General features: G+C 39.6%; 1 protein-coding gene across 1 annotated transcript; it reads right to left on the bottom strand.

Moving 5' to 3' along the window:
• Nucleotides 1-19,081: 19,081 nt before the first annotated feature.
• Nucleotides 19,082-19,432, bottom strand: LOC137959559 (uncharacterized). The gene has a single exon (XM_068806924.1). The coding sequence runs from the start codon at nucleotides 19,430-19,432 to the stop codon at nucleotides 19,082-19,084; it is 351 nt and encodes a 116-aa protein (XP_068663025.1).
• Between the last annotated feature and the right edge of the window lie 1,772 nt (nucleotides 19,433-21,204).

The following is a 21,204-nucleotide window of genomic DNA, read 5'->3' as shown; positions in this document are numbered from 1 at the left end:
TGGTTTCCCAATGTGATATATAACACGAAAGAGAACCCAAGAAATAATGTCCCCAAAGAGACATAATAGCAACAACTGTATATAACACCATCTTCCAACACATGTAACACGAACCAAATAATAAACTTTGCAAAAGAATCCATGAAATAATCATAATCCAATATAAATATTTTTTCTTAGATGCACAAGCTTCATCTTTTGTGATCCCCTTTTCTTGAATATTTTGGTCACATAAACTTATTCACAACATATGTAATAAAATACCTCTTTCTTATACTTCTTCTACTTCTCCCCCACAAGCTGGGAGGTAATGGAAGTGATCCGAGTTTAAACCAAATATTATAGATGTAGTAATAAGCCCAAATAACAGAGATGCATAAATAATCCCTCAAGCCAGGGAGAAGTGAGATATTTTTCTGATATATCAACTCAAACAGTGACGCAAAACAATTGGCTTAAATTCGGATTTTCAATGTAATAGAATACCAGCATGACCTTTGACTCTTCCAATGCGAATATACCTTTAAATATAGATCAGATTGACATTAAATTTTCATAGTCTGAAACTAGACTTAAATAAATTTCATCCAAGTATAACATCTCTTCATAAAATATAATAATCAGAAGATAAATAATCTAATAGGTTTTGGTCTCTGTCATCTAGCCGAACTAAGTTCTGTTTCTCCTATTTTTCCAGAACGACCATTGACTCTTCCAAGATCAATATCTCCTTATAAAAAAATCAAACCGAGAATTTGTTGAATATTTGAGAAAATAGACTTACATACCTTTTTCATGATATATAATTATCCACATAAAGTCTCTTTCTTGATAGCTTAAAATACCTCGGAAGTTGAGGCTTTCTGCTGCCACTCGAACCTCTTTTTCAATCTGACCTTTGCTGCTTCAAATATCGATTTCTCTTCGTACATAACTCAGATAAAAAATTGGTTGAATAGTTAAAAGAATAAACTTACATATATTTCATTTTATATATATTTCTTCATATAAAGTCTAGTTCTTGATAGCAAAAAATACCTCAAAATCTGAAGATTGCTGCTACTGCTCGAACCTTTTTGGAATCTAACCTTCGATCATTAAAATATCAATATATCTCTGTAGATAACTCAGTTTGGAACAAATAATTCTTATTTGGAAATTAGACACAAATATCTTTCTATCAATATATAGGTTGCAATATTAAAAACTACGTATAGAAGTGAAAATCGCAAAGAAATCTATAGGTGTAGGGACTGAAAAAAAATAACTACGAACCTAGACCTAGGGTTTAGGGTTTAGAGAAAATGATCACATTACCTCCGTGAGTTAACGAAGTCAACTCACAGAACCTGCTCTGATACCATGTTGAACTTATGGAAAAGTGAAATACTTCATTGAAATCAATAACTTGTTGTAATCAGAGTACAAGAACCTCTATTTATAGTAAAGGAGGATGTAGAGTCCTTATACAACTTATCATTCAATCCTAATTACATTATAAATCTAACTTTTCAATTTAAGTAAGTCTATCTAAATAACTAGAAGACTAACTTGAGTAGAACTAGGAGTCCTTCTTGATCTTCCAACTTATGTGATAAGGATGCCAGCTCATGGTAATCATTGTGGGTCCTACTTCTTAGGGGCTTGGGCCCATCTTGTGGGCCTTCCTTGGTCATGTGGCCCATCTTTTAATAATCTTAGATATGTGGGCCTTCCTTGGTCGTGTGGCCCATCTTATAATAATCTTAGATATGTGGGCCTTCCTTGGTCGTGTGGGCTTGAGCTTATCTTCCAACAACTGCCAAAATAAGTGCATACTCGAGGCTTTGTGCGAGAGTAGCTAGGACCGGTTCTACCACCTCTTGTTCACCCTCCTCTAAAATTTCTATCGCGGCCTCGGTTGGAGGGTGATGTATCTCTATTACTTGAATACATATTAGATGAAGCATCATTATTTGAATTAAGAGATGGATAGGGATTTGCAGCAATGTAGCACTTATTTCATTAAAGGATGGTAGTGTGAAGGAGCTAAGAAGTTGAGTCTTAGCAACTTCAAGGTATGACTTGATATTTGTCAAAAAAATTGCTGCCTCTAAAGCTCCCCCTTTCCTTCTCTTGAACCAAAATATTGGTGGAGTATGGTTGAGTGATCTTCCACTCTTGAAGTAGACCCAAAATCGAGCCAAAAATTCATGAATATTGTCTCCTTGCTTATTATTGAGCATATTTTGCAATACATCAAATAACTTTTGTAAAGAAGCCGTACTAGAATATAGCTTAGTACAAGTGTCCCAAATCCGTTTGGCTGATTCTAAGTGGACAACATTGTTGGCTACTTTCTCTTCCATACTATTAATAAGCCAACTAATTACGAAATTCTCATCCTTAACCCACTGTAGATAGGATTGACTTTCTTCATCAATCGGTGGAGAAGGCTTGGTTAAGTGATCGAGAAGGTCTCGAGTAATAAGAAACTTTCTTACCGATTGAAACCAACTAAGATAATTGGATAATCATCTTAAGGGAATAGTAATAATTTTGAGTATGACACTCTTACTACTTATATTTCCTGCAAACATCTTAAGTCAACTAATGCTTAGTAAAACAAAAACAAGAGGAGGATATGATGAAGATCCAATCAAACTAAAACTCCAATTAAGATGGAGCAATTGCTATAATCCAATATCGAAGAACAGATGTGGACTGAAGTCGAACTGATATAATCCAATAATCAAGCTTGAGAAGCAATTAAAGCAACGATATGCTGTCCAAAAAAAGAGGTACCCCGAGTGAGGTGGCTGCCTTCCTCCTAATCCGAATTTTAAACTCAAGAAGGACCTTAAGAGTCCAAAAAAATCGAACTTGTATTCAAACTAAAACCCCAATCTTGGGAGGCTCAATGTTACCAAAAATATCCATTTTTCAAAATTTAAAAATAATCCACTTTATCAAATTTTAAGAAGCTTCTTTCAAATACAAACCACTTTCAACTAAAGATAAGTTCTTATCCACTACATTAGCCACTTAATCAGGCTCCAAATAAACCAAAAATTGTATCTTAAGTGGAGTAGATCAATTACTTACTCAATACCAATTCAAATCCTCTTTTTGGTCTACAAAAACTCAAGAACTCGTTGTTGGTTCTCAACCCAAGCATGGCTTAACTTTTCCTTACTATATGTGTCATATTTATCACTTAAAAAGACACATTTCCCTTACTCATTTCCAAAAATCCTTTAGGTAATGAAATTGCTCATAAGTCTTAAACAGTTGGAGAAGGAATTAGAAATTCCAAAAAATCATAAATCACCAAAAACCAACTGCTCTTTGAGCTCGGCAAAGTCCGTCAAATAATTTTTATATATTTGGAGAATCCAAGTACCATAAATCATAAACCAACTTGAATTAATCCAAAAAAATAAAGTAAAATACTGGTCTAGAATAATGAGAGATTAAATTAAGTCTCATGCAACTCTCATATCATCCTTCCATCCTATAACCATCAACTTCATAATCAATAGGTCTTCATAACCATGTAAGCAACCGATCTTGATCAAACTTGCAATATTTGAGCACAAGAAGATCAAGGTCGTAATATCCTTTAAACATCAAGTATTAGCTTTCAAAAATTCTCATATGAAATCCATTTATTTCTTGATGTAATATAGAGATTAAGAGCTCGTTACATAGTATGAATGTAAGTAAAAAAATAACCAGAAATCACTTATCTTTTCATGGTTGAATCACTTCCTTCAAGAGCACCTTGCGTGAAACCTTCAAAGGTACTTAAGCATCCCTTCAATGTGGGAGTCCTAAATCCTTAGCTTTGATACCATGTAGAATTTAGGACTCCTTCATAATGATCTCAAGTCAAAGAGAGAGAGAGTAGAAGAAGAAGAAGGAGAAGAAGAAGAGAAGAAGAGAAGAAGAGAAGAAGAGAGAAAGGAGAGAGAGTTTAGAGATCGACTTCCAAGAGAAGGGAGAGGAGAGTTTGGACGAATATGAGAAGCGAAGAGAGAACTTAATGCCCTACCTCTTAGCCAAGGGCTCTTTTTATAGTTTTTACAATGCCCTTAGGGATACAACATTACAAGAAAAAAGACATAAATAAATAAGTAATTACATCTTCATGCCATCTTTATGTGAAGTCTTCTTATTTACCAATATGCCACCTCTTGGATGTGTGGGATTTCTTTCTTGGATGTGTAGGCTTGAGCCCATCTTTTAAAAAAAAAAACTAGAAACCATAAGCTAGAGTTCCCATTCAAAGCTTCTGACCTGAACTTTTTTGTTAATAAAGGAATATTTTTCAGGTTATTTGATAGCTTAATTGCTTACTAAAACGTTCGGTGCAGAAACTCCACGATGCAGTAGCATGAAGTACAATATGTATGTTGTGAGTTTTCTTCCTTCAATGGCCGAATAATGGTATGTTGGATCCAGAGAAGAAATTTCAAGTTATTTTCAAAACGTCATTCTAAAGATATTGAGTTGGCGTCTAGAATCACTCGAGTTTTAGTAATCTACAATGACTAAAACTCTTCTTAAGTGAAACTTTCTGGTTACCAAGTCCTCTTTAAATTAGGGCTTTCGCTACTTGTTGCATTAAAACTCTTGTGTGTACAGCTTCTGGGTGCATTTTTTCATTTCTTAATTGAATCAAAACACTACAACCATAAGCAGTTGAAACCCAATTGGATTTAAACTCGACAAATACATCAGCAATGTGAATTTGAGTCCTAGTGAAACAAGAACACGATCGATGTTATCTTGATATCTACTTGGGTTAACCTACCTGAAATACTACAGAAACAAGAGGTTGAATCCATGTTAGACAAGGACACTTGATCATAAAATAAGTGATCTCATCTCTAGTTTATTTTCTTGGATTAAAGCAGTAGTTGCCGCGAGTTATTCAACAGGTTGTCGGAATAGCAACAACAAGTGTTTGATTGAGTCTCCAGCTATTCAACTCAGACAAAACAATAGAAACCTCATGTGGTTGCTCTCTGATCAGCAGCAAGTGGTTGATTTAATCTCTGGCTATTCAACTCAGATATAGCAACAACAAGAATCATTGGGTTGCTCTAAGGTTAGCCAAAATAAAATTCTGGAGCTTCTTTTATATATATAAGGTTATCTCATTACTTGGTTAATTAGAGAAGTTTATTAGGAGTTAAAACTATCACTAGTTGATTGAAATCTCCAATTATTGGATTTATTATTGAACTTTGTATATCTTGTATTGGTTTGTGATAGTGATTAGTCAAGAGTATGATGGTTGAAGAGAGTTTATCAAACATGATTGGCAAGAGTGTGCTACTTAAGATTGCTAAAAATCCGCTGAAAGTTTTATCAAATTGTTTGAGTTGGTCTCAATCTATTAAAAGGTTTCTTATTGCCCGAGATCTATCAGAGCATCCAGTTGAGCCCCCTCCCTCCAATTGACGAAGGCATTAGTTATAAGATAAGGCTCAAAGAAGACATTGTTGTTATTAGTTGGTTGATTAACAATATGAAGGAGAGTGTAGAAAATAGAGCAGTCTATCTAGAAATGGCAAAAATTATTAGCGATACTTGTGCAAAAATTTATTCCAATGCAGACAATTAGTAAAAGTTGTATGATGTCTTTTAGACAATGTAAAAATACTAAATAGGGAAATTTTGCATGATTACTTTGAAAGATTCAAAGATCTTTTGCAAGAATTTAAGCTTGCCCAACCATACTAACATTGTAGTCCAGGTGAAGCAAAGGGAAGCACTATTGGATGCCATCTATCTTGCAAATATAAAATCATACCTTGAAGGGGCTAAAACTCAAAATTTTAGACCTGTTACATTGCCCTAGTTTAGATATATCCTCAACTCCTTCTACAAATATTTCATCAACCATGTACTATCAAGGTCGGGGAGAAAATAAAAATAATAGATATTGAGGAAGAAATAATATGGGTGATACAGGGAGAGGTGGCAAGACTAATCAAGGTTTTCACAAGACAGAATATCAAAACTAGATGTGCACCTTCTTATTGTCTCCTTTCCTCCTCTCAACTCTTTCTCTCCCTTCTTCCCTTACACCTACCTCACTTAAAAGCTCTCTAATTACTTGTTAGTGGACTCCAAAGATTCAATGACAAGGAGATCAACCATAGTGATGGAAGACTTCTCGAAATGGCATTAAGGTAAGTTCTTCCCCATGTCAAGGCAATGGCAAATGATATAATTTAAAGGTCTTCTCATAAGGATGGAACAAAGGTTTAATTAAAGAAGATGAAGTATGTCTTCTTGTGTCTTTTCTTTTTGAGAAATTTTATCCTTAGGGGCATTGTGGTTATTGTAAACTTCCTTTCTCAACTATAAATAGAGACTCAAGGCATGAGGTAGATCATTAATTCTCCCCTCTTCTCTCTCAAATTCATCCTTGGATTTTTCTCCCAAACTCTCTCTCTCTCTCTCTCTCTCTCTCTCTCTCTCTCTCTCTCCCCTCTCTTTAGTCGTCCCTCTCTCTCCTTTCTCCTCTCTTCCTTCTTCCTCTCTTTTCTTCTCCTCTTCTTCTATCTCTCCTCTCTCAATCTTGGTTGTAGATTTTTAGGACTCCATGATTTAGCTCATGGGGAAAAAATAAGGGACACCCATTGGGAGAAAACAAAAGGAAGAAAAAGGCTATGGACTTGTGTCCTAATCCTCCCCCTAAAGCTCAATTTATAGATTGATAAAAATGACAATATTATAATTATGCCCCTAGAACTTAAACTAATTTCATCAATGTTATCTCTATGAGATGACTCTTTATTTACCATCTTGTCATCAGTGTGTGTGCCTATGGGCCTTGTCCTTGGTGTTTGGGCCTTAAGCCCATCTTCAACATCTCTTGGATGTGTGGATCTTCCTTGGTCTTATCGGCTTGGGCCCATCTTCCAATACTCCCCCTCAAGTTGGGGAGAGAGAACATCATGAACGTCCAACTTGTTGCAAATGGTGTATAGGATCTTTTTGTATAAAATGGCAATCCACTATATCTTCCAACACTCCCCCTCTAGCTGGTGGTCTCTTCCAAGAGGCCCAGGTGGCATAATATAAGTGAGAGTAAAACCACTCCTAGTTGTAAGACCTTGCTCCATACTCAAGTTAAATAACTCATGTTGGATGTTAGACACACTCCTATATTCTATAGGTAGTGGGTCTATAGGCATTGTTCAAAAGTGTAATAAAACTCTTCCATCATGGTGTCCCTCATAGGGCATTGACTCTCAAATGGTAAGAGTAATAAATGACAATTAAGGGGAGTAATGGGTAATCACCCGGAAGATAATATTTTGGGCCCACTATGTACTTTCTTCTTCATCAAAATAATCAATGCTGATAACAATTAACAACTGAGAAGTCTTTCTTCAATAATAATATCTCAGCCAACGAAACACAATAGCAGCAGCTGAAATGGGCCTAGACCCAATAACACGTACCAAATAATGAAAATCCAAGGACCCATAAAATAATCCGTTACAAGTTGATCAGAAGGTTGTGCACCAAATAATATGTTGAATCTGAGTAATAATCGAAGATAATAATCCAACCGGAGACAAGGCACCGAGTTAAACTGAGGCAAGTGACCCAGTCGAACCAAGTTTGGTATCAGACGAATATAGCTGAGTAGAGGGAGGAATTGGTATAAACTCAATACCCGGACCAGTGTAAAAAAAGAAGAGAGCAAGTGGATTGAATCAGGTGTTAGAAATTAGACGCCCTAATTCCAAACTAACAAGAGAAATAATGACAAACACGAAAGAAGGGAAAAAACACAAAAAGTACAACAAAATTTATACAGGTTCGCACACTTATAAGTCTTTCTCTCTACCCTCTTGGGCCGCAACTTGAGATGCTCCTCGGATTAAAATCATAAAACCCTAATAGCAGTGCCCCCCAATTTAAAGAGAAAGCTAAGGCAACCGCATTACAAGAGTGAAATTCTAAAACTGCCCTTAATGAAATAATAGTCAATATATCATGGATCAGACGAGGCTCCGCCCCCGCACCCCCGGGAGGGGGCTTCCTACCCCCCTCCAACCCCCATGGCAACCTTATCGAGAAGGTCGATCCACAACCAACTCAGTTTAAGGTATTAATTAGGCTCTACAACTTAACATCAAGCTCACTCGAGCCGAGTTGACTCGAGTTCAAGTTGAGTTGTGTCAAGACCAAGTCGAGTCCTAGTTGACCCAAGTTAACCCACCGAGTCAATCCGAATAAGGCTAAATTGGGCTTAGATTAATAAGAGCTAAGCTTGAAAATAGAACAGTAATAACTCAGAATAGTGGGTTGAGTCAAGTTGGATGTGGCGCTGGTCCTCAACCTGGCAGGACAACAATAATAATCAGTAACTCGCCGTTTTCATCTTGTTTTTAGAACATGTGACAATAATAATCAGTAACTCGCCGTTTTCATCTTGTTTTCAGAACATGTGACAATAATAATCAGTAACTCGCCGTTTTCATCTTGTTTTCAGAACATGTGAAAGGATCCTTTCACAGTGCGCCATAGTCATCACACCCCATTGTAGCAATCGATGGACTAAGAAACATAATTTGGTAACAAATTCAACTCAGCAAAAAATATGTTTTGTTTCTACAAAGTTTTCAAGAAATACTACTCTAGACTTGAGAATACTGCCAAGTATAAAACCTCGATGTATCTTGTTGGGTATGCATCTGTTGAATTGATAGCTGATGTTGCTCAGTCATCAGTGGAAGTTTAACCCATCACAGCCCCTGAGCGGAAGGCAGTAATAAAAGCCTTTCCTATGCCCCTTCTAGCCTCTAAGGTTGTTCTAGCATTAGCATATGTGGCAATCTTTATTCCAAGAAAACTAGAGAGAACAGAAGTTAGAGCACACAAAACACTCTCCATTGTCACATCATTTGCTTTGGGACCTTCAATTAACATTCTTTCAAATATAGTCAGGGCTTCTCTGTAGTTGCCACCTTTGACATAACCATACATCAAAGCACTCCACGATACAACATCTCATTCAGGAATTAAGTCGAACAGCTCCCTTGTAGACGCCATATCACCACACTTTGCATAGTCATCCACAATAGAATTCCAAGAAACCATAGTAGTAGCTATAACTGGAACACCCAACGTCCCCATCTCTCTAAACAGCTTCAGCACATGACTTGGGATTCTGCCTTTTAAGTATCCGGCAATCATCACATTCCAAGATATTTGATCTGTAAGAGGAATACTATCAAATAGGAAATGAGTAGTTGCCAAAACTCCATTTGCCCTCAGCATTACAGTGAAAAACCTTAACGAGTTCACAAATAAACCAAACTAAGCATTTCTCTGATATTTCACCAAAGAGTTGACGGGCTTCATGGCCAGACTTTTCATCTTCCACCAAGGCAAACCAAACCTTTTTTTCGATGGCAAATAGTAGCAAGTCATGGCCTGACCTTTTTTCTGACGGCGAACAGCAGCAAGTCGTGACCGAAATTTAGCATGGGGCTAGCACTCGTCGACAGCTTGAGAACCAAAATGGGGTTGTTTCGAATAAATTTGAGGTTGGACGATGAATAGCAGCAATTGTTCATCTTCTGGAATGGCGACCTTCCTCTCTGAAAGCTTATCATGACACTTTACGATTTCTTGCAATCTCTCAGAAATTTCAATGGAAGACTGACGTAGATCCTCTCGCATTGCAAAAAATAACTCTCTGCACATTGTTACAAACTTTACACGCAATACTGCAAAATGATCCTAAATTATGGCACGTATTTCATCTATGATCAAAGAATCGCTCATTGTGTTCCTGATCTGATACCAAGTGTTAAGCGCCTAGCCAATACATACCAAAAGACCGATCTATTTGGTAGTGGTAAGCCAAGTACTTAACCTAAGATCATAAAAAGACATTCACCTTTACGAGTCGACAACCTCAACGGCCTAACACTAGCGATGTTGGTCCACTGTTACATGGCCGCCGCATCTGGGTTGACGTGATCGCCCATGCTAGGAGTCAAACTCACAACATGGTGCCCACTCTGATACCAAGTTGTTACGGTCCCGGATCTCACACAGCGATTCGGAGGGGAGGAGGAGGAGGAGGAGGAGGAGGAGGAAGACAAGCTCGAAGGGGAACGCACATCCTTAGGTTCGTTGAGGAGAACGCATACCCTAGAGCTCGTTGTGGAGAAATCCAAATCCCTTATTTAACCTAAAATCAAGACTTACTCTTTCCCATTCCTTTCCTCCCCTTAAGTAGGGTTCAAGAGTACAAAATTACATATATGCCCCTCAACAGCATTCAACTTGAAAGTAAATAAGCTTAAAGACTTAACTTAATAACTAAGTAACTTATCAACTAAGTAAATTAATGACTAAGTAATTGACTTAACTTACTAAGTAACTTAACAACTAAGTAACTTAATGACTAAGTAACTTAACAACTAAGTAACTTAATGACTAAGTAACTTAATAACTAAGTAATTGACTCAGCCATGGCACCTCCGAATGACTCGGCCTGCTATTGAGTTCATTACAAGAAGCACAAAGTGTTCAAGAGTTCTAGCGATGTTACCAATTGCTGATTCACCAACTGAATAACACAATCAAGAACAGCAAGAACACCTCATGCTGGAATTCAAAAATGAAGGTCACAACGTGTTGAAGCTTTGCATGAACGTGTCTACAATGCTAGACAACATCATGTCTACTAGTAGGAAAACAAGGGTTGTCTCTGGTCAAATCAAATTCACTCTCAATAGAAGAAGTCTCAAATCTTCCCAACGGCTATGGAAGGTTGCTGTAAGTATTCAAAACAGAGAAGAAATTGGTTGTGGAAGCAGAGAAGAGCAAAGCGAGGAGAATTCTATTTCTGATACTCATCGGTGTGAGAAAAATGAAAACACTTCTGCTGCTGTTAGTATTTTCAAAGAACCAGAGAAGAGAAAATTTGTGTTATTCCTGTTGCTGTTGTTAATCAACTTCTAGAAAAATCGTTACAACTTAGAGTCGTAGCCAATCATCAAACATCAACAGTAGAGCTTAATTCCAAAGTATGCAAGACCATGAGGTAACATGAAGGATGAAAATAATGGAAGATATCCTTGAATAATTGTTGATTTTCAGAACTCAATGAATTTAGCTCATGGAGGAAAAAAAAGGGACTCATTAGGAGAAAACTGGAGGAAGAAGAGGTTATGGACTTGATGATCCTAACCCTCCCCCTGAAACTCTGTTTATAGATTAATGAAACTATTGTATTACAATAATACCCCTGAACTTAGAGTTTAGGGTTTTAACCCTGGAACTTTAATTTAATTACATCAATGCCATATCTATGAGATGACCCATTATTTACCATCCTACCATCATTGTATGTAGGCCTATGGGCCTTCTCTTTGATTTGTGGGCCTTGAGCCCATATTCTATATCTCATGGATGCATGGGTCTTCCTTGGTCATATGGGCTTTAGCCCATCTTCTAATACAATTGTATATATGGGCCTTCCTTGGTCGTGAGGGCTTGAGCCCTTATCTTTCAACACTCCCCCTCCAGCTGAGGTTGAGAGAACAACATGAACTCTCAGCTTGCTTCAAATGATGTATAAAATCTTTTTTTGTATAAGATGGCACATCTTCCAATGTGCCTTCATCTTCCAACACTCCCCCTCACTGGTATTCTCGTTCATGAAGTCCAGTTGGCATAATATCAGTGAGAGTAAATCACTCCTAGCCGCTAGGACATTGCTCCATACTCCAGTCTTAACTCGTGCTGGATGTGGGGCACACTCCGTCTTCTATAGGTAGTGTGTCTATCGGCATTGCTCTGAAGTGTCCACCCCACCACCGTGTCCCTCCACAGGACAACGACTCTCAAGTGGTAGAGTAATATATGACATTAATGGGGGGAAGTAACATAGATGTAATAATAAGATCCTCCATCATGGTGTCCCAACCTTTGACATTTGATATTCTTGACGGGGTATTAATTTCCTCCGTCATGGAATCCCAACCATTGATATTTGATATTTTTTACGGGGTTATTAAGTTTTTCTGTCATGGAATTCCAACCATTGACATTTGATATTTTTTACGAGGGTATTAAGTTCCTCCGTCATTGAATTCCAACCGCAAATATTTTTGATATTTTTTACGGGGACAAATAAATGATGGTATGAGGCCACCTCTTCTTAAATAATAATGTCTCATCCAAAGAGACATAATAGCAGTAGATGAAATGGGTTTGGGCCCATATAACACGAACCAAAATAATCCTTGTAAAATTGACCCATGAAATAATCTAATGCACATATATGTACCAAATAATATGCAGACCAAGGAATAATCTGTCAATTCTTCAAAATAATAATCTAGCCAGAGAAAAAATTTACCGAGTTGCGACAAGTCAATATATCCATGTTGTTGTAGAAAAATGTATAAGCTTTGGTGTAGACACATGTATCGAGGTAGAAAATAAATGGCCCGAGACAGGTTGACCCAAACTCGAGCTGACTCGGTCTGAGTTGGTCTGGGTTGACTTGGTAGACTAGTGCTGCGCAATAGCAGCTAGAAGGGCAGCCTCGGCTTTTTGGTTTTTGGGCTGACCCGGTCTGGTCCGGGTCTTGATAGGGGCTGAACCGGTGCTCAATAAAATTTTCCTAACTAAGGAAAACCTTTAATCAGGAAATATGTCATCTTCTTCCCCGGGCCGACGAGATAAAAAAACCAGAGATATCGTCGCGACAATCAAAAAGTTTCTAGAAATATCTAGCGAAGGATTAGCAATGTCCGAAAATAAAAAATCCACCAAAATAACTCGAAAGAACCAGCAGATTTAATTGGCAACAACAGTGGAGAAGGCAACAGTGCCTTCTTCTTCCTCTTGGTGCCGAACAGAGCACTGGTGTTGATGTTGCAGCGATGTCCAAATATGGCAATGCAGAGGAAAGAAACTTTTTGAGAGTGTACCAAGGATATCCTGCTGTCAATGCCAATGAAGGAGATCCTTCTTGCCGTCGAAGACGACAATCGGCAATGAAGAAAGTCAATTCTCTGTCCCTGGAAAGACGTCGACTCTATTTGGAACTTGGTCAAAGTTTTCGTTGACGGAGAAGAAGACCAGTCGTGAACTGGTTGGCGACGACACTCTTTCAACCAGCGGAAAATATACAAGTCCCAGACTATGGCTTCTATCTGGAGATGTCTCTCAGCGGAATAACAAAGAGATGAAACGCCGAAACTCACTCAAGGTCATTCTCTAGTGAAATTTCTCCCTCAGACCAGACAGATAGCAATAGGGACTTCCAAAAATAAACGGAGTGTCGTCAAATGACAATGTCTCCGTCACCGACAAACCAAACCCAACTGCGTCCCCTTCCGCTGGTATGACACTGTTAAGCCAAGTCAACTCAGCTTAACTCAAATACTGAAAAAAATAGTGTGTTGTAAAAAAAACTACCAAAATCAATGGATTTATCTAGGCAAAAGGTATCAAAATTTAAATATGAATTTCTGCAACTATGAAAAAAAACTTCAATACGAAAAAAGAAAATAATGGGTTTCTGAAATACTGAAAACCATACTATAAATTCTAAAAATCAAAACTCTAATACCATGTTGATTTTCAGGACTCCATGAATTTAGTTCATGGAGAAAAAGAGAGAGAGACACATTGGGAGAAAACTAGAGGAAGAAGAGGTTATGGACTTGATGATCCTAATCCTCCCCCTGAAGCTTTATTTATAGATTAATGAAACTAATGTGTTACAATAATACCGCTGAACTTAGGGTTTAGGGTTTTAACAATGGAAATTTAATCTAATTAAATCAATGCCATCTCTATGAGATGATCCATTATTTACCATCCTGCCATCATTGTATGTGGGCCTATGAGTTTTCTCTTTGATCTGTGGGGCTTGAGCCCGTCTTCTATATCTCTTGGAGGCATAGGTCTTCCTTGGTCTTATGCAAACAATAATATTATTATTTTAATTGTTTTTCTTTAATTTACTTTATTTTATTTCAGTTAAAGTATTAATAGGCCACATGGGTATTTTTGGAATATTTTATCTTAAACCTTGTAAGGGTGAACCCTGTTTAAGGGGTAAGAGTAATGAAAAAGACAAGCATTGATTTTAGGTTAAACAGGCTTGGAGTTCTCCTCAACGAGCTCTAGGGTTTTCAAGCCTCCCTTTGGATTGATCTTCGTTTGTCTCTTCTTCTTCCCTACGAATCCATGTGTTAGATCTGGGGCCATAAAAGCTGGTATCAGAACGGGATTACAATGAGCTATTCTATATCCCAAGAAGAATGGATTGCTAAGCACGAGGAAGAATGGATTGTTATGCACAAGGAAGAATAGATTGCCATACTTGATTAATTTCAAAAGGACGCAAACAATTGGGAGAAATACGTGCATGGTATAAATCTTCCACATGGTATAAATCTTCTAATGAACGTTTAGCAAATGAGAAACTCGCTGCCGTAGAAAAGAAGGTAATACGACCTAAATTCTCCGAGCACGAAAAATTCGTAGAACGAGAGGTAACAGATGCTCTCTTGGACGGGAATCCTCAACTCGTTGCTGTGGCAGATAAAATCGCTACTACAATCGATGGAGACGTTGTCTCAGACGGGCAGGAAATGCAAGAACTCAGAGAGCCCTCTGTCACTCCAGCGGCGGCGAAATCTGAAACTGGGGACCCAAAAATTCCTTCATCGGAAAATCCGGAATGGGGTTCGGCATCAAACCCTTTCTCATGGGAAGACATACGTCTTCCACAGGCGACGCACACCACTCTGAGACACCTCCCTCTCGGAAAATCGACAAGCGAAGAAGCCCCAAAGGGGTGTTGGTCGCAGGCAGAAAAAGCCCAGCGCAACGCCTTTCTATCAGGGTCCGTCGTTCCAACACCCAGCATGGCGAGGAGAGAAAGGAAGAAAGGGCGACGAGAGCAAGGGGAACCAGAACGCCTCTCTAACCATGTGACGTGAAATTCCTCAGCAGTGAAGCCATGACCACCATTTAGCCACCGGAGAAAGAGGAGGCTCCGGTGGGGTTGTCGGACAAAATTTCAAGGGGATTTGGCTTCCGGCCAACATCTATCACACTCATTCTACCTCTCGGTAGACCAGCGGGAACCCATTTTCCACATATGTTGGGGTAAGTCTCTACGACCTATTAAATTCATTCAATCTTATGGGAAGATGGGGAAAATAATTGTATGGGGAAATTGTTCTTCCATCTTTTGGGAATTTTCAACTGACTGTTGTTCGCTATCAAGGAAATGGAAGGTTAGAAGGGATGAAATTGGAAGGAACGTGATTAAAATGCCTGCACATTTCGTACAATTAGCAGAGAAATAGTGCACATTGCATGGAATTCTAGCTGGTGTGTATGAATTCCGAGAGGGAATTTTTTTGGGGATGTCGGGAACGAAAGAAAAAAAAATTTGGATGTTGTTTTATTTTTCTACTGTTGAGAACAGCAGCGGTGAGCCTCTTCCAATTTCTACTGCACACATGGATGAATGACATGTTTCATATTCTTTGCTGAAGGGAGATAGAATTGCCTCTTCCAATTTCTGCTGCACACATGGATGAATGATATGTTTCATATTCTTTGCTGAAGGGAGATAGAATTCTTTTGGGTAGTCAAATTGATTACGGGGTGCTGAAAATTTTTTTGTGGACGAATTATACTGTTGTGGATGCACACTGCAATAATGTGTCTATTTCATACATGGAGATTTCCAGTCTCTTGTTCTGGATAACAGTGTTGTGGTGTTTGTGGAGAGCGTTCGGAGTGGATGACCAAGGTTATATCAAGTATAAAAACGACATTCTACCTTTAAGTACCAGAGTTAAAGACATTGTAGGAAGAATGCTTTTGGTTGAAAAGATCGGTCAGGTGCCACAAGCCAATCGATTTGTGCTCTTCCCACAAGTCATGTGCAAGTTCTTCATTGGAAGAGTATGCTCCAGATGGGGTTGTTGCTACGAGAGTTACAGTGAGGTTCCAAAGTTTGTCGAGGAGAGGACAGAGATCTTCTCTGGTTTACAGGGAGAAATCCTTCAAGGAGGACGATTGGGTGCTCCTTATGTTCCTGGCCAGATGAAACTGCCTGTGCGAAGCTCTTTCTTGGTGATGGCGGTACTCAGAAAGGGATCAAGGAGTACATCACCATAATCAACTTCCAATCATTTGCTGAATTGCCCGGTTGTAATGTGAATGTTTGGCATGCCATGATAGTCGGATTCTGCCAAACCAGGAATGTCAGGGACGTATTGAGTGTCTTTCAGGAGATGGCAAAACAGCAGGGGAGGCGACAGGAGGAAGCTGCTGGTTTTGCAGCAATTGGGTTCTTTCACAAATTGTTTTGTGCTGCTGCTGGGAGTGTAAAAAATCATCGTGATTTTAGGGGCTTGATCTCTCATGAAAAATTTGAAGAACTCTGTGCTGATCTATGGGAGCAAGCTCTTGTTCTTGTAAAAGAAGTGTTTACATATTCTGGCTTGAGAGTTGATGCACTATATGTTGTAGGGCTGATAGGTGGTGCAACTCGAGTGCCTAAGTTGCAGGCTAAACTTCAAGAATTTCTTGGGAAGAGGGACAAGCCCCTTATTGCAGATGAAGCAATCATACTTGGGGCAGCTCTTCATGCTGCAAATTTAAGTGATGGAATCAAGTTGAACCATAAACTAGGGATAATTGATGGTTCTTTGTATGCGATCATAATAAAATTGGATGGTCCAGAACTCTTAAAAGATGAGAACTCGAAACGTACCAAGAATGAAAAAACTCCCCAGTAAGATGTTCTAGTCTATTAAGCACAACAAGGATTTTGAAGTTCATTCAGCTATGAGAATGCCAATGAATTACCTCCGGGGGTTCCTTCAGAAAAAATTGCTCATTATGCTGTTCCTGGTCTGTCAGCTACTAGTGAGAAGTATTCATCCCTCAATTTGTCTTCCCCAATCAAGGCAAATCTGCACTTTTCTCAGAGCAGATGTGGAGTAGTCTCTTTTGATCGTGCAGAGGCTGTTATTGAGATTTCAGAGTGAGATGAAAGCACAAATCTGATGGAAGTGGTGGCTGTAAGAAAGAGTGGTTTTATTACAAGGGAGACAAAAATTGGCAGTGCAAACGCACAATGTTCTGTCACCAGTGGAGAATTGACTTCTTTGGATGCACAGAGGACATTAAAGTCTTGGACAACCATCACGTTGGGACACTGGATTTGGGGATAACTTGCAACACTTGGGTTCTTCCACCAATTATTTTATGATGTTGTTGTGGCACCAGTGCTGCCAGCCAGCCAAGCAAACAAGGCTGCTATGGCAGTCCATAATATACCGCTGCCAGCCAGCCAAGCAAACAAGGCTGTTGTGGCAGTCCAGCATACACTGCTGCTAGCTCGCTCAGACGAGGTGCTTCTTAAGGATGCAGTTGGCTATTTGCATGCAATCAAGGCACTAACCCAAAGTGCTGGAAAAGGGAAGTATGATTCCAGTGGTGTTGAATCTAGTGCTTATGCTTCATGGGGGGGGTGCACTTGAACCTCTTGCAGGAACTCTTACATTAGCAGGTGCTGAACTTGATCAATCTGTGATTGGCATAGTGACTTTTTTCTGCTCATGGTCTGGATTTGAAACGTCAAAGATGAGTTCCCTGCTTAGTCCTGTTAATGAGATGGAAGATATATTGCAATATGGGGGGGTGCACTTGAACCTCTTGCAGGAACTCTTACATTAGCAGGTGCTGAACTTGATCAATCTGTGATTGGCATAGTGACTTTTTTCTGCTCATGGTCTGGATTTGAAACGTCAAAGATGAGTTCCCTGCTTAGTTCTGTTAATGAGATGGAAGATATATTGCAATAGGATAGAAATGAATATGAAAGGGCCTTCAGTCTCGGTTGTACTCCTTTATTGGTCTCATTGACTTCTTGCATGATCAGTAAGGGTGCTCGATTGCTTCTGCCACTAACTGGCCCCAACACTACTATAATTGCTGTTTCTGACAAAGAAGGGGTAGATAAGTGGGGTCAGTGCAACTTTGCCAATGGTGGGCTGTCGTGAGGGGCATTTTCACACAAGTCCAGGACTGATGGAAAAAAAAAAATTGCTACTATGGTGGAATGCTCCATTTTTGGGCGTCCAGAGGGCGAACACAGCTACCGTATCTTGGGAACAGGTGGAGACCTCGGCATACAGACCATACTTTCGATCTTGAGGACAAGCTCTTTCTCCCATGGGGTGTAATGTTATGCACGCAATAACATTATTATTTTAATTTTTTCTTTAATTTACTTTATTTTATTTCAATTAAAGTATTAATAGGCCACAAGGGGTATTTTTGGAATATTTTATTTATAGAGGTATTTATGTAATATTTTATCTTAAACCTTATAATGGTGAACCCTATTTAAGGGGTAAGAGTAATGAGAAAGACAAGCATTGATTTTAGGTTAAACAGGCTTGGAGTTCTCCTCAACGAGTTTCAAGCTTCCCTTTGGGCTTGATCTCGTTTGTCTCTTCTTCCTCCCTACGAATCCATGTCTCAGATTCAGGACCATAATATTAGGATCTGCCCTTGCCATGGATCTCGTCACCCTTCTTTCTCCTCTTTCTTCTAGATTTTTCGTCGACAAGGTAGTGAGCTTTCTATGCTTAGTGCGTGCAATGATTTGAAAACGAATTGAGCCTTGAAGGAGGCTCGACCTTGAACCTCAGAAAGAGAGAATCCGACCTCTATTCTAATTTGATTTCAACGCTTGTTTTTCATTCCAGCCCCTTCTCCCATATAAGAGGATTAGAGACGCAAATAACCAGCCCAACCCGAGGGGCACAAGGTTCAAGAGAATTACAAATAAACCAACATAACACCTAAAAGGAAATTACATAAATTAATTCCTACGCCTATTTATTACTCGAGATGCTATGGAGTCCATAACATCACCCCCCCTCTTGGAGAAACAGTTTGTCCTCAAGCTTGAAAGAGGGCTAGAGAACTTTAAAAGATGTTAAGGGCTACCAGGTAGTGTCAATGGGTCAGTGTCAGCCCACTGTACTAAAATCTCCTAGTCACCCTGAACTCGGAGAGTCTGCAACACCTGAGCTGGAGTGGATAGCACACGTGCTTCTTGAAGTGGTGGCAAAGGTGTGTGGAGCAATGGAGAGTCGTCGTTGAAGGCCTTCAGCTGAGAGACGTGGAATACATCATGGAGCCGTGCATCTGGTGGAAGCTCCAAACGGTAGGCGACTGTGCCAATGCATTCCAAGACTTGGAATGGGCCATAAAACTTAGGGGACAATTTGTGATCCTTGGAGGCAGTAAGGGAGAGCTGTTGGTAATATTGAAGACGAAGCCACACATAATCTCCCGAAGAAAATATCACATCGTGATGCCTTTTATCATAATTGAATTTCATTGTCAGATGTGCATCCTATAGATGAGAGCGCACTTGGCTGAGCATTGCATCACGTTCTGCCAAGGCCTGGTCAAGAGTTGCCTCCTTAGAAGAGCCAGGTTCATATGATAAGAGCCGAGGTGGATCTCTGCCATACATGACCCTAAAAGGAGTGGTGCCAAGTATGCTGTGGTAGGAGGTATTATAACAGAAATCCACCCATGACAGCCACCTAACCCAACTTTTAGGCGAATCCCCTACAAAACAACGGAGGTACATCTTAATGGTATGGTTGACTACCTCTGATTGGCCATCGGTTTGCGGGTGGTCGGTTGAGGAGAAGGCCAACTTGGTCCCTTGCAATTTGAAGAGTTCCTTCAAGAAAGTACTTGTGAAGATGGCATCTCTGTCACTGGTAATGGACGCAGGCATACCATGTAATCTGACAATATAATCCATGAAGAGTTGGGCGACGTGAGCTGCTGTATAGGGATGCGCCAGGGGCAAGAAATGTCCATATTTGGAGAAGCGGTCAACCACCACAAAAATAATTGATTTGCTCGAAGATGGGGGAAGTCCATTAAAAAGTCCATGGATATATCGGCCCATACCTGTGAAGGTAACTGAAGGGGTTGGAGCAACCCTGCGGGACTTAAGGACTTTGCTTTGTTCCGTTGACAAATCTGGCAAGCTGTCACATAGTCCGCCACACTCCTTTTCATGCCCCACCAATAAAATCACGACTGATACGAAAATATGTTTTCTGCCGGCCCTCATGGGTGTTGTCATGAAAGGTCGATAATATGTTGTGAATGAGTGGCGAGGTGTGATGGAGATAAATCTGATTCTGGAACAATATGAGACGATCCTGAATGGCCCAATTGTTTTCCGTTGTTTTCTGCTCAATATTATGATATAGCTGAAGAAGCTCCGGGTGCTGTTGTGTTTCATCCCGAATAGAGTCTAGAAAAAGAAATCTTGGCTGACTGATTGTGTGTAGCTGAGGCTCAGACAGGTCCCGGTTTGACAAGGCATCTACCCCTACGTTGAGGTTGCCAGGTTTATACTCAACCTTGAAATCAAATCCCATCAATTTGTTCAACCAATGTTGCTGAGGGGACGTGGTGAGACACTGCTCGAGTAAGTACATCAGACTGCAATGATCGGTCCATATAATAAAGTGGCACCCCTTGAGATAGGGCCTCTAGTGTTGTATGGGTTTGGCTAAGCCGATCAGTTCCCTTTCATAGGCAGCTAATTTGTGGTGATGTTGGCCGAGCTGCCTACTGAAATAAGTTATGGGGTGGCCTTGCTATTGTAATACCGCGCCAATAACCCCTCCAAATGCATCACATTCAACCACAAATAATTCATCAAAGTTTGGCAGCTGAAGTACCGGTGCGGATGATAATGTTGTCTTCAAGTTCTCAAAAGAGAAAGTTGTTGTCTCTGACCACATAAAGGCATTGCGCTTATGGAGATTGTTGAGCGGAGCTACAATCTGTCCGTACTCACAAATAAATTTCTTGTAGTAACCTACTAGTCCCAAGAATCCCTTTAACGCTGAGACTGATGTGGGAGTAAGCCAGTTGACCACTGCCTGGATTTTGCTATGGTTTGCCTTCACACCAGATGCTAATATAACGTGGCCCAAATATGCTACCTCTGACATGCCCATTGAACATTTGGATTGGTTGAGAACCAAATGGTGTGAACATAAGATAGTGAACACCTGGCGCAGATGCTAAAAGTGCTCGTCCCAGTGCTTACTATAAACCAGGATATCATAAAAA

Source organism: Aristolochia californica, unplaced genomic scaffold (assembly GCF_029961685.1).
Source record: "Aristolochia californica isolate CCGP_79_NKW_82.1479 unplaced genomic scaffold, dmAriCali1.0.hap1 SCAF_3, whole genome shotgun sequence".
Lineage (NCBI taxonomy): Eukaryota > Viridiplantae > Streptophyta > Magnoliopsida > Piperales > Aristolochiaceae > Aristolochia > Aristolochia californica.
This window is presented reverse-complemented; position numbering and strand designations above follow the sequence as displayed.

What these genes read in the sequence shown, in the direction of transcription:
- LOC137959559 (XM_068806924.1), bottom strand. Translation starts at nt 19,432, where the DNA reads ATGAAATTCAATTATGATAAAAGGCATCACGATGTGATATTTTCTTCG.